Source organism: Rana temporaria, chromosome 2, assembly GCF_905171775.1.
Source record: "Rana temporaria chromosome 2, aRanTem1.1, whole genome shotgun sequence".
Lineage (NCBI taxonomy): Eukaryota > Metazoa > Chordata > Amphibia > Anura > Ranidae > Rana > Rana temporaria.
The window spans coordinates 57,713,684-57,728,544 of NC_053490.1; the positions used below are offsets into that span (position 1 = coordinate 57,713,684).

The 14,861-nt window shown below is 41.5% G+C and overlaps 1 protein-coding gene across 1 annotated transcript in view; it reads left to right on the plus strand.

The window, feature by feature from the left end:
- The window catches only part of DYNC2H1 (dynein cytoplasmic 2 heavy chain 1), a 613,609-nt gene that overhangs the window by 513,395 nt on the left and 85,353 nt on the right, over window positions 1-14,861 (plus strand). Inside the window, exon 85 of the mRNA XM_040339316.1 lies at window positions 10,969-11,178. Within this exon, the coding sequence (XP_040195250.1) occupies window positions 10,969-11,178 (210 nt within the window). The remainder of the gene's footprint in view (window positions 1-10,968; window positions 11,179-14,861) is intronic.

A 14,861-nucleotide genomic window follows, 5' to 3' on the forward strand; every position in this document is an offset into this window, starting at 1 on the left:
GTCCGCCATAATGTCGCAGTCACGATAAAAATCGCTGATCGCCGCCATTGCTAGTAAAAAAAAAAAATATTAATAAAAATGCCATAAAACTATCCCCTATTTTGTAGACGCTGCAACTTTTGCGCAAACCAATCAATAAAGTTTTTTTTTTTTTTTTACCAAAAATATGTAGAAGATACGTATCGGCCTAAACTGAGGGAACATTTTTTTTTCTTTAATTTATATATTTTGGGGGAATATTTATTATAGGAAAAAGTAAAAAATATAGATTTATTTTTTCAAAATTGTCGCTCTATTTTTGTTTATAGCGCAAAAAATAAAAACCGCAGAGGTGATCAAATACCACCAAAAGAAAGCTCTATTTGTGGGGAAAAAGCACATCAATTTTGTTTAGGAGCCACGTCGCACGACCACGCAATTGTCAGTTAAAGCGACGCAGTGCCAAATTTCAAACAGTGTCCTCTTTGACCAGCAAAATGGTCCAGGGGTAAAGTGGTTAAACATACATATAATCTAATAAAAAAGAAAAAACCCCAAATGAAGTGTCCTTGAAAAGCATCCTAAAGCGGCCAACTATACAGAACAGAGAGAAATAAGTGTGTTTTGCCTGTATGTTTGTAATGAAGAATGAGTATTACCGTGTTTCCACGAAAATAAGCCCGGGTCTTATATTAATTTTGGCAATCAAAAACACAGTAGGGCTTATTTTCGGGGTAGGGCTTACCATTTCATGTGCCTTCTTCTTGCCCCCTCTCCCTGCCTGCCTGGCAGGAATCCCCATGTGAAGTGAATCAAACGCGGTTGTAAACTCCAAGAATCCTTTCTATTACAGTAGAATATCATGAAAAAGGTGTGCGTTTCTGTGTCACATACCTTCTTACAGCGCCACGCGGCGCTTCCATAGACGCCTGGAGCTCTCTCCCACGATCCAAGCATTGAAGAGGGAGGGGGGCAGACATCCCCCACCGACAGGCAGGAAAATAAAACATCAGCTAAGCGCCCCTCGGCGCCTTCCATAGCCCGCTGCGATCCAGCTTTGCAGAGGGAGGGGGGCCCGGGATCCCTGCTGACAAGCAGGAGAAGAAAAAATCATCTGAGTGCCCCTCAGCGCTTACATAGCCCGCCGCGAACCAGCATTGCAGAGAGAAGGGGGCGGAGATCCCCCCCCCCCGCTGACAAGCAGGAGAAGGAGATCAGCTGAGTGCTCCTCTGCACTTTCATAGCCTGCGGTGATCCGAGTATTGCAGAGGGAGGGAGGGCGAGATCCCCTGCTGACAGGAAGAGAAAGAGGAGGAGATAAGCTGAGCTGAGTGTCACTGTATACCGAAAGCATTTGACTACAGATTAGATTACAGAAACACACACGCTAGGGCTTATTTTCAGGGTAGGGCTTATATTGCAGCCCTCCTTGAAAATTGGGGTAGGTCTTATTTTCGGGGTAGGTCTTACTTTCGGGGAAACACGGTATTATTGCAAGTACTAATTAAGCAATTGACAGAGAAAGTTAATTGCATGGTGTAAGCTACATCAGCATATTTAGGATGTCATGTACAACACACCAAATAAAACACAAGACGACGTACCGTCTTACTACGCATGCATGCTTTAACAAACATTAGTTCTGTTTCTACAGTTTATCAACTAGCAATACCAGATTATAGAAAAAGAGGAGAGAAAGTGCATCGAGATTGGACTGTAGAGAGGAGTTGGGCGAGAGAAAAGTCAGGGAGGACAGATTATCCACTTGCCGTCGCCGCACCGTCATAATACGTCCACAAGGTGGCTCTCCTAGGCGAGATCACGTATTATGACGTCCTACCTTTTAGCCGCCACTAGGGGCGCACGCGCGCCGCCGGAGGCGCGCGCACGCGCCCCCCCGCTCGCCCCCGACTCCCGTGCGTGTGCCCGGCGGGCGCGATCGCCGCCGGGCACACGCGATCGCTCGGTACAGAGCGGGGAACGGGAGCTGTGTGTGTAAACACACAGCTCTCGTTCCTGTCAGCAGGGGAAATGCTTTTCTTCGGTTCATACACTGTATGAACCGAGGATCAGTGTTTCCCCTAGTGAGGCCACCCCCCCCCCCCACAGTAAGAACACACCCAGGCATACTTAACCCCTTCCCCGCCCCCTAGTGTTAACCCCTTCACTGCCAGTGGCATTTTTATAGTAATCTAATGCATTTTTATAGCACTGATCGCTATAAAAATGCCAATGGTCCCAAAAATGTGTCAAAAATGTCCGAAGTGTCCGCCATAATGTCGCAATACCAAAAAAAAAAAATCGCTGATCGCCGCCATTACTAGTAAAAAAAATATTAATAAAAATGCCATAAAAATACCCCCTATTTTGTAAACGCTATAACTTTTGCGCAAACCAATCAATAAACGCTTATTGCGATTTTTTTTTTAGAAAAATATGTAGAAGAATACGTATCGGCCTAAACTGAGGAAAAAAAATGTTTTTTTATATATTTTTGGGGGATATTTATTATAGCAAAAAGTAAAAAATATTAATTTTTTTCAAAATTGTCGTTCTATTTTTGTTTATAGCGCAAAAAATAAAAACCGCAGAGGTGATCAAATACCACCAAAAGAAAGCTCTATTTGTGGGAAAAAAAGGACGCCAATTTTGTTTGGGAGCCACGTCGCACGACCGCGCAATTGTCTGTTAAAGCGACGCAGTCCCGAATCGCAAAAAGTACTCTGGTCTTTGGGCAGCAATATGGTCCGGGGGGTAAGTGGTTAAGGAGTGTGGGGAAATAAGAGGTAGTTAGGCTAGATTAATGAGTAGAAATGAGGCATTGAGATTGGATTGTAGAGGAAGGAGAGAGAAGAGGCGAAATAGTCAAAACTTTTTTTTTTGGTCATAAATAGAATGGGGAAGAACCTTTGTCAAGATGTTTTCGGTTCCCGTTGTGGGAGACTTTACCTTACTTCCTGTCCTTCCAAGAAGTGAAAGGAATATTTGCCAATGGGACATGACATAAAAAAAAAGCCTGGAGTTCCAACTCTCTCAACACTATCTAGAACAAAAGGGAAAAAAAATGGCCAGAGTTCCACTTCTTGTAGCTTGTCAATTATCTTATATTACCATGCTCAGTTTTTTTTTACAAATCTCATGATCATATCATGTATAACTCAGAACAGTACAGCTGTAATGAACAAGCAGAGGCGGCCATGGGTCTGTTACAGCTCTGTGTCTAAAGAATGCATAGTATATTTGCAGTATGTTAAACAGAAAAGCTGACATATGGGGAGTCCATTAGCTCGTTTACCTTTTAATTATCACCTATCAAGCAGTCACAGAGGAATTTTTCTTTCCTGGAATTAGCGTGAAGAGACTCAGGCACAGATCTTAAATATAGACATGCCATTTTTTTCCTCTCTCGCAGCATGGATTAATTGAATGCTAAATGTATGCAAATAGTGCTTGACTCGTTCATGCCTTTGCTTACTTTTTATTAAAACTAGAAAGAAATGGTAATGATAATTATTAGGTTCTAATTTTCTCTTTTATCAGAGGGAGCATGCTGATATTTTTCAATGGTTTGAGGTGGTGGTTCTTTGTCACTTTCTGTGCACTGAACCCATATATCAAGCAATGTTATTATCCTTTAGTCAATCTCCAAACTACAAAATCCACCCCATAAAGAGAGGAGGATGTGTTTGTATTTTAAATCAAGAGAGCATCCCAATGTGAGTGAGTTGTCACCCTAGGACAGTAAGGCCCAGATTCTCATACATTAGCGCTGCTCCTGGGCAGCGTAATGTATGAGCTCTACGTTTCACCGCCGCAGGTCTACAGGTTTAAATCCTGATTCTCAGAACACTTACCTGTAAACTTGCGGCGGTGTATCGTTAGATTGCTCGGCGCAAGCCCGCCCAATTCAAATGGGGCGGGCACCATTTAAATTAGGCGCGCTCCCGCGCCGAGAGTACTGCGCATGCTCCGTCGGGTAAATTACCCGACGTGCATTGCGCTAAATGATGTCGCCCCGACGTCATTTGCCTAGATGTATACGTAAATGGCGTCCAGCGCCATTCACGGACGTCTTACGCAAACGACGTAATTTTGATTCAATTCGACGCGGGAACGACGGCCATAGTTAACATTGGTTGCCCCTGCTATAATAGCAGGGGCAACCTTACGCGTCGGGTACGCTACGCAAACGGCGTTAATTCGCTGAGTCGACCTCGCGTATGTTCGGGAATCGCCGTACTTACCTCATTTGCATAGACGACGGGGAAAAGCGACGATGCGACACCTAGCGGCGGGAAAAAAAAATTACTTTTAAGATCTGACAGCGTAACAGCCTTACGCTTGTCAGATCTAATGGGTACCTATGCGCAACTGATTCTAAGAATCAGTCGCATAGATACCCGGGGGCCAGATGAGGAGTTACGACGGCGCTAATGGTGTTGCGCCGTCGTAACGCCTTCGATAATCTGGGCCTAAGTGTGTTATTTGCAGGAGTACCAGGTGAAAATAAATGCTAAAAAAGTAACAAGTAATGCAGCCACTACATGCGAGGACTGGTATACCACAACAAATTAAAGTCCCCCCCCCTTGGGCACATCTATTTACATTTTTTGAAGAGCTCCTAAAATAAAAATAAAAAAATGAATGGTAATATAAAAATCCAAAACTTTAAAAATAGCTGTGCCTTTAAATTTTTGTTTACATTTTTCAGATAATATTTAGGTTCTATTTAAAGTGTATGTAAACCCAGTCACTAAAATATCGTATACTAAAATTCTTTTGTTCTTTCAAACCAGACATGAACCAATGCATGAGACTATGGGGCACAGTGAGCTGTTTTTTTTTTCTTTTGAAGCCATGGGCAATAGATTTAAAATAAAAGTTCAGGAATTAAAAAAAAAAAAATTATTTGATCCATGCTGCATCTGTTTCCCCGCCGGCTCCATGACTGAGAACTGAGCGATCAAACACCGCTGAATGTTTAAGTCTTGGTCTTCAGTCTGCAGAGAGCTGTAAGTAACTGTAAGTCACCAGCTGTCTGCTTTGCCCCTCCAGCGCTCACTGGAGCGCTGGGCTGTGGAGGGGAGGGGATGGGAGCATCTGGCTCAGGCTCTGGCTCTCAGTAGGCTTACTGTGACCTAAGATTAAATAGTTTTGTGCCACAGGTAGAGTCACCTTTTCAAAGATTTATATAGTGTAATTATATCCCTTCTTGAGCTCCTCTTCTCTAAATTTTAACATTTGTAGTCGTTCCTCAAAACTGAGGTTCTCCAGTCCTCTTATTAGCTTTGCAGCCCTTCTCTGGACTCTTTCCAGTTCAAATGCATACTTCCTGAGGACTGGTGACCAAAATTGGACAGCATACTCAAATGTAGCCAAACCAGAGTTTGGTAAAGTGGTAGAATTATAGTTTTATCTCTGGAGTAAACTCCCTTTTTTATGCATGCTAATAGTCTGCTGGTCTTGCTTACTGCATTGCATGCTATTGCTCAATCTGTGATTTATTAAGACCACCACATCCTTTTCCATCCTCAAATCCCCAGAGGTACTTCCTCTAGAAAAGTTGATAGGTTTGATAGGTTTGGCTCCCGAAAACCTTCAGGCTCTGTTCTCTTCTGCAGGTTTAGGACTAAATTCACACCAGCCTCCTCCATTTAAATAAACCAAATGCAAGAGGCTAGTGTGATTTTATTTGGAATGCATAAACAAATGCTATGCCTCTCAGATCATGTTCTCCTCGATTTATATGTACTTGCGTTTCAAGTATCTAATCTGCCTCTGTACGCACAGAATTTAATTTTCTCTAAACACAGCTAAACTGAATGTAAGAACACAAGGTTCACGATTTAAAATGCATTTAAATGTGTTTAGAAATGTCTTATAAACACATACAGTTTAAATGCATATATATCTCATTGCTAGTCTAAATGAAACCTACAAAAAGTTCCACTTTGGTGCATTATTGTTTTCTAAAAAAACAAATCTGAGGCAAGAGTTTGCATCTGTGCATTGCAGTAACTACTACACATGATAACAAATTACACTCTGTCACGTACCTTACTGTGGAACCCAAGATGATGAGAGTGGCCTCTTGCACAATTCCTGTTCAAGCATTCCTGGTAGTGGAGACAGGGACTGCTCGGGCAGTGGAAGGTTGCAGGTGCCTCGCAGCTGTGGGAGTGAGCTGTCACTTGAAGACACAGAAGTCCTTCAAGTGGTGGTGTGGAGTCTGGTCACAAGCCTTGTTCAGCGGAAGCCAGGCAGGCAGGTGTAGAATCAGGATCAGTTGCAAGGTCGGGAACAGGCAGAAGTCGGTAACGTGCTGGCTGTGGGGTACCAAATCAGGAAGCGGAGCCATAGTCCTAAATCCAAGCCGGGGTCGGTAACATAAGCAAGTAGCAGATATTCCAGGCAGAGGTGATCTAAGAGTTGTCAGACATAGCCGCGTCAGGAACACGGTCAGCAGATATAGATAAGAGTCAGGACTACAGGATCCAAAGCTGAAGAGAATCCAGCACGGAAGCCAGGCAGACTCTCAGTTTAAATAGACTGCTGGGCGCAAGAATCTATGGATGTGTGAGCACGCTAACACGTATGCGCCAATGCCCATTCCAGTCCTTGCTCGTCTTGGTCTGTGACTTTACACATGCGCATTAGCACTTGCTGAATGGGAATTGGCAGCTACTGAATGGGAATGAGCCCTTACTGCACAGGAATGAGCACCTGCTGCATGAGTTCTCTGAAACGCTCATTGCATTAATTTCAAATGGCTTCAACACACCACAATCCACATTACACCACATTATCTTGTTGTAATGTACTGTTTTGAAAACATAAATAAATAATGTTGCAGGTCCGGTCTATTGAAAACTGCATTTACAGGCCATTGTGAATCTGACCTCAATGTCTGAAGAAACTATTTACAGCTGAACTCCAGGTTAAAGGGGTTGTAAAGGTATTTCTCCCCCCCCCCCTAAATAGCTTCCTTTACCTTAGTGCAGTCCTCCTTCACTTACCCCATCTTTCGATTTTGCTTTTAAATGTCCTTATTTCTTCTGAGAAATCCTCACTTCCTGTTCTTCTGTCTGTAACTACACACAGTAATGCGACACTTTCTCCCTGGTGTGGAGAAAGCCTCTTGAGGGGGGAGGGGGCGAGCAGGCAAGTCAGGACACTCTCTACGTTGCAGATAGAGAAAGGAGCTGTGTGTTAGTGGGCATCCTGACACTCCTGCTCGCCCCCTCAAGAGGCTTTCTCCACACCAGGGAGAGAGCCTTGCATTACTGTGTGTAGTTACAGACAAAAGAACAGGAAGTGAGCATTTCTCAGAAGAAATACGGACATTTAAAAGCAAAATCGAAAGATGAGGTAAGTGAAGGAGGACTGCACTAAGGTAAGGAAGCTATTTAGGGATTTTTTTTTACCTTTACAACCCCTTTTACCTTTAAGTGAAAAAATAGCAATTATAATGAGGCCACCATGCTCTTTGACCCTCCACGACAAGGATGGGCCCTTGCTGTCCTCACATGCAATGCAGGACTGATAGTATGACGTTAGATTTCCTACCACTAGTAGAGTGGTGAAGGTAAAAGGCCTCGTACAGCTGCTTGTTCCTTTCCTCCTAAACAAGACTAGCAATTTAGCCCCTGCCATGTGAGGGTCCCAACTGCAAGGGTACATTTTTTACATAACCCAGGGTTCAGGTTAAAGAGTTTTAAAGACAAGTGAAAAAAAGAAGATCTTGTTCCTGAGTGTGGATTTCCAATGTTTTCTATCTGACAGGAAGTAATTGAACATTGCCTCAGAATTAATCACAACCAAAACACTGGAATCTCCCACTTTGGCCCTGTGATGATATCATTAATCTGCAGCACTGAACTAATTTCACAGCAGTCAAGGTCAAGGAGAGCAGATTTCATAGGTCCTCTTATTCATGTGAAATTTTGGAAATGCTAGATTTCCATTAACAGCTTTACTGTTAAGAGCAGAAGATTAGAGCCTGTAGGATCACAGGGGAGCTTCAAAAGAGCATAAAGGCTGGCTGTCCTTAACTTATCTGATGTAAAATATACATACTGCATTCGGAGGTATAAATAAAATATCAAATGTCAAATACTATGGATTTTTTTTTGTTTTGATTAGAGCAGAGAAGTAGCAGAGCCTGTGTTGGGTTTTCATTTGGGTCCTCTTATGGGTGATTTCACCTGCCAAAAAGAATGCTAATGAGGACAAAGTCAGAAGAAAACTAACTACATAAATCGGACACACAGTAATAAAAATCTGCAAGATGTTTTAACCTATACCGGTATTTACTTTACTATAATGCTGGCTGTATTGATTTGGCTCCATTTTTCTTAACCACTTCAACCCTGGAAGATTTTACCCTTTTCCTGACCAGAGCACTTTTTGCGATACGGCACTGTGTCGCTTTAACTGACAATTGCGCGGTTGTACCCAAACAAAATTGATGTCCTTTTTTTTCCACAATTACAGCTTTCTTTTGGTGGTATTTGATCACATCTGCGGTTTTTATTTTTTGCGCTATAATAAAAAAAAAAATGTTTTACTTTTTGCTATAGTAAATATACCACAAAAAATATATAAAAAAAAAATTTTTTCCCTCAGTTTAGGCCGATATGTATTCTTTACATTTTTGGTAAAAAAAAAAAAAACACAATAAGCGTACCGTATATTGATTGGTTTGCAAAATGTTATAGCGTCTACAAAATAGATGATGGATTTATGGAATTTTTATTGTTTTTATTATTTTCATTAGTAATGTCAGCGAAATGCGATTTTTATCGTGACTGCGACATTGCGGCAGACACATCGGACACTTTTGACACTATTTTGGGACCATTGTCATATACTGTATACAGCAATCAGTGCTATAAAAATGCACTGATTACTGTGTAAATGACACTGGCAGGGAAGGAGTTAACACTAGGGGGCAATTGTGGGTTAAGTGTGTCCTAGGGAGTGATTCTAACTGTAGGGGGGAGGGTCTCACAACAACATGACAGAGATCACTGCTCCCGATGACAGGGACGAGTAGATCTGTCATGTTGCTAGGCAGAACAGGAAAATGATTTGTTTATATAGGCATCTCCCCGTTCTGCCGCTCTGTGACACAATCGCGGGACACCGGCAGACCTGGAGTCCGCGGGCACGATCACGCAGTATGTGGCAGGTGCGCGCGCACCCACTTGATGCCACATTAAAGGGGATGTACATGTACGCCCATTTGCCCACCGCTGCCATTCTGCCGACGTATATTGTGTGCAGTGGTCGGCCAGTGGTTAAAGTGTAGCACCACTTCCCCTCTGGGTGGTTTACATGCATTGCAAAGATTTTATCAAACTTTTTATGAGATTGTTTTTATTCTGAACAAAAAAGCTGCTTGTTTCCACATGTCCTTATCTCCCAGTACTCTAATAAGACTGCTGGCAATAAACTACATGTCCATAGATATAAGGAAATGAGTTCATTTATAGTCGGACACACTGATATTGTATGTTTGTTGGCATGCAGTGGATTATACTTTGTATATACTGCATCCATTTTTTCTTGTTGAATAGGTTTTTATTAGGTTTACATAGTATAACAGAGATCAGAATTAAACCAACACAACCGGGTGTGAACCGAGTCGGTGGAGCATGATACAGTGCAGTCCACCAGACAACATAGTGGGTTCGCAGTAGGTGGTAAGATAAACTTGCAGCTGGACTAATATGGCAAACATTGTAAGAATACAAACAGTAACAGCTGGGTTACAAATGGGGTAAAGAAACCTGGTCCAGTCGCCAGTGCTGTATATATCCATTTTATATGTAAAATGGTAATTGTGCGTAAAAGCGACCAACAAAATAAAACCTGCCTCTACCGCTTCTTAAAAGAAGCTTGCGTTTCTGCTATAAACAGTTGTTGGCAGGTTGAATTGTATTACAATTGTTAGCAGGTTGAGCAGAAAAGCTTTGCATGTTACTTTATAATTAAAATAAAATAATAATTGCTGTACTCAATAATTAAATAGGCTGCAGGCCTCATCCCAGTACCGTTTTTTAGAGCTGGCGGGCGGCTTTCTGCTGATAACAACCAATATGACTCAGCACCCGATTAGCCGTTATCACAAGGAGTGGGAAGGGTTGTTCCGCTCCACCTAGGTCTCCTGTCCCACCGGGAGACCCGAGACACCCGTCCTCCAGATGTCCGGAGTCCCGAATAAAGACAGAATTGTCTTTGAACAGATCTGCAACATAGTACTTGGCTGCCAACAGCGCCAAATTTAAAATATCCCTAGTATTCAAAAATTCAGATTTTGGCATTTTGAATACTTTTAAGTGCAAAGGAGGGATTTGGGGTCTTTTAGACCCCAGATCCCTCCATAAAGAGTACCTTTCACTGCCTATTCCTGTCTCAAGGGATGTTTATATTCCTTGTGACAGCAATAAAAGTAATCAGATTTTTTTTTAAAGGGACAGTGTAAAAAAGAAATAAAATAAACAATAAGAGAAAAAATAAAACATTTTTAAAGCGCCCCCCCCTCTCCGTGTATGTATGTCACGCCCGCAAATGTAAACGGTGTTCAAATTACATGTGAGGTATCACCACGATCGTCAGAATGAGAGCAATACTTCCAGTAAAATACCACCTCTGTAACTCTAAACTGGTAACCGTTAAAAAAATGGAAATGTCGCCTAAGGAGATTTTTAAGTACCGTAGTTTGTTGCCATTTGACGAGTGTTCACAATTTTAAACCGTAACATGTTTGGTATCTATTTACTCAGCGTAACATCATCTTTCATGTATTAGTCTAAATAAACCTTACTAGCTGCTCTTTTTCATAATACATATAATGTTGTTCTGGTGTGTAGTTGCTCTTTAATTTTAGCACATTATACTTTACTATTTATAACAGGGTACAGTATATCAGCCATATTAGAGGAGAATTGGTGAACACTGTAAAATTGTATGAATATTTCTTTTCAGAACTCCAACCTGATCCATCAGAAGGTGTCCCCTCCTACAGAGCGGCATGGGTCACCCATCTTGTCATTCATCATCCTGGAGCAGTTCAGCGCTATCCGCCTAGTACAGAGTATTCACCAATCTCTGGCGGCTCTCAGTAAGGTCATCCGGGGAACATCGTTGTTGAGTTCTGAAGTACAGAGTCTCGCAAGTGCTTTACTAGAACAGAAGGTAAGTGAATGTTACAGGGCTTATTAACAAAATTACTTCACTGCTTTTGATATGTTTAATTGTTATTGCCAAATGAAAGACTGGCCATTTTTAGTACAAAGCCCTATTCCAATGCATTTAACATTGGATTAATTTTTAGATTGAATGAAACTATAAGGCCCCGTACACACGACAGAGGAACTCGACGTGCTTGGCACGTCGAGTTCCTCGTCGAGTTTTGGGATGAAGCCGCCGAGGAGCTCGGCGGGCCGGCTTCTCCCATAGAAGAATGAGGACAACGAGAAAATAGAGAACATGTTCTCTATTTTCTCGTCGAGTTCCTCGGCGGCTCCATCGAGCCAAAAGTGTACACACGACAGAGATTCTCGGCAGAATCCGGGTTTTGACCGAGTTTCTCGGCGAATTCTGCCGAGAAACTCTGTCGTGTGTACGAGGCCTTATGCCTAACTACGTATTTGTATAAAAAATGTAATTGAACATGACTGTAAATAAGGCTGCGTGTTTATTTATTGTAATACTGGTGTCGCAATGGTGTTTTTAAAGAATTATGTTGTGGTGATGTCACCAGTATCTGGTTTACAATGAACTGGTCACTTCAGGGTAACTGAAAAAAAATAAAATTAATTCCATACATGTGTATAACATAATCTATGCTATATAACGCTCACTGAACCATTCTGACCAGACTCTGTCCCAGTTGAGAGTAATACACAAACTTATGGTAAAATATGGGGGATTTACTACAACTGGAACAGACAGAATCTGGAACAGCTATGCATGTAACCAATTTGCTTCTATTTTCTGCTTGTTCGGTTAAAGTGGTTGTAAACCCTTACATATACCCAATGAAGTTACTGGCCTTGGGTGATATGGTGATTAAACATAATTCTCCTACATAAGTTGTAAGGAAAAAAATGTATGTAGTAATTGTGCAGGTGAAACAAATTAATCAAAACAGCTGCTGGCAGTCACACAACAGAACATACGCGTAAAAATAACAGAAACTAAAGATTGTCGCTCTAAAAAAACAAATGGAATGACCAAAACAAAAATCAGATGAATATATATATATATATATATATATATATATATATATATATATATATATATATATGGAATTCAGTCTATAAAAATCCAAAATTATAGTGATCAGTCCAAAAAAGAAATCCAAGACGAATAAGAAGTCCTTGAATAATCGTGTCTCAAAGATACCGAACAAGTGCACCTTCCACCGTGATAACCGATAAGTTGTGCCCTTACCAGATAACTAGACTTTACATTAAAGTGTGGGTTCATACAAGGAATTTGTCCTCTGGATGTAGACAGGATGATAAGAATATCAATTCCACTGGCTGCTCTCTGTCTTTTGCTCCCAGGTGAGATGCAAAAAGGAGGAAAACGCTTTCATAGCATAAAACCGTGATGGTTTATTCAATAACACAAATCCATGCAAACATGGATAAAAAGTTTCAGGATAAAAGCAATCTGCAGATCACATAAGAACCAGTGTGGTGAGACTGGGCATAGACTACACCCTACTAATCGGGGGGGGTTGAAGTACATGCCTGAAACCACGCTATTTAACATGTCCACTGTGGAGAGAGCACAGCTGATCGAGTGCTCAAATCGCCTAGTTTAGCCGCTATTGGTCAAAATAACGGACTCAGAGGGGTTAATGACAAGATGGATTAGTCATGGGAAATGGCCACTCATGTTTAACAACAGGGTGGCCAAACCCATACCTCAAGAGGACGTGACCCCAGCAGTAAATACATACCAAGCCTCAGTTTGAATCGGGAAGAGACACCCATGCCTCATTCTCGCTCAAACAAGGTAAAGAGCAGATCTCAGTATCAGAGGCAGGAAGTAACTAAGCCTCGTTTACATGAAGAGACATGGCTAAGTTACCCTGGAAACCATATTTTGTGTTATTCCCAATAGGCTGTTCTCACCTTTTTTTTTTTTTTAATCCCCCCCTCTTTCATTTATTAGTGCTTCACTTTGAACTCCTGAAGTCAGAGGAATATTTTTTTATTTTTATTTATTTCAGGTACTTATATAGCGCCATCAATTTATGCAGCGCTTTACATATACATTGTACATTTACATCAGTTCCTGCCCTCAAGGAGCTTACAATCTCAGGTCCCTAACCCACATTCATACATATACTAGGGCCAATTTAGACAGGATCCGATTAACCTACCAGCATGTCTACAGTATGGGAGGAAACCGGAGTACCCAGAGGAAACCCATGCAGGGAGAACATGCAAACTCGAGGCAGATGGTGTCATGGTCGGGATTCGAACCAGCGACCCTTATTGCTGCTAGGTGAAAGTGCTAACCAATATATTTTTTTTTAAAGCAGTGGAATGGCCATGGTAAGGCCATACCAATGATTTTTTTAACACATTTTTAAATACGTTATTAAGGTTTCCACTGGACTTTGTTGCCCTCCTCTCCTATAGGCTCCTATTTCCAGGTAAGCTGTGTTACAATGGGTTACAGTGTGCTGCATGCAAACAATGCTGTGAGGACACATTTATATCCATTACCCTATGCTGGCAGCCCATTCTAAATGATTGTGCTACCATAACGCAGCACATGTTAATGTACAAAATACCACGTTGATGCGCCTGCTGTAAGGAATTACAACAGAATGTAAATGTGTGAATGGGTCTCTTAAAGGAGAAATATGGAATTTTAAAAAAGAAACCTGCTTACCCACCTCTATGCTTCAGAATCGGTGTGATGTTGCGTGATGCTACACAGATGTTGTTTACACGCTACTCTTTTCTCACCTGGTTCCTCCAATCAGCTCTAAGTGCAGTTTTTCTTAAAAAATACTGGTGTGAAGATTGAAGGGATATTTCTCTTGAATATATTGTGCTATGAAAACTTTTATATACACATCAATTATTGCAGCCCTATACACCGCCTGGTTAAATTGTAGAACATCGTTCATAGCACAATTAAATGCCTGCAATCTCCTTTTCACATAGCAGTCGTTCCTTTCATTCCCTCGATAAATCTGCCCCTCTGTAGTTAATATAAATGTGTGCGTGTGTGAACAAGGCCCCTAAGCTGGGATGAAATAATGCCGATATGCTCTTGCCAGCCTAGAGAAGAGCAGAATGGAGCCATAAATAACATGATGACTTTTAATGGGCCGATATATCGTACTGTTTACAAGCTTTCCAATATCGCAGAGCTCTGGGAAGAGCAGAATAATTTTCTAAACGTACAACATTAGCATTGATGCAGTCACAAGTTCTGTTTATTTATTTTTTTGAGACGAGGAAACCAGCAATCTGGTATGCTGCACTCTAGAAATGAGCATCTTATACACCTCCAGATGTAGAACTGTCTTATGCCTTGCAATAAAACGTAATAAACACACATTTTCGAATGCATTTTTGTAACGCATGATCCATGGCGTGGTGCACTCAATTACCCCCCATGTACCTTGCAAATTAAAACCTCAGTGGATGTGCAATTCAGCACACAAGACATGTGAATCATGTTACACTTCATTGAAAAAAGTTTCCAGCCTGATTTTTCGTGTGATGTGTTGGCAGCCTATTTTTTACCTGAATAAATAAAAGTTTATCATTGTAAGCACCCCTGCCAGTGTTAAATGGTTTGTTTCATCCCTGCAAACTGATGCAGCTGGAATATAGCTTTTT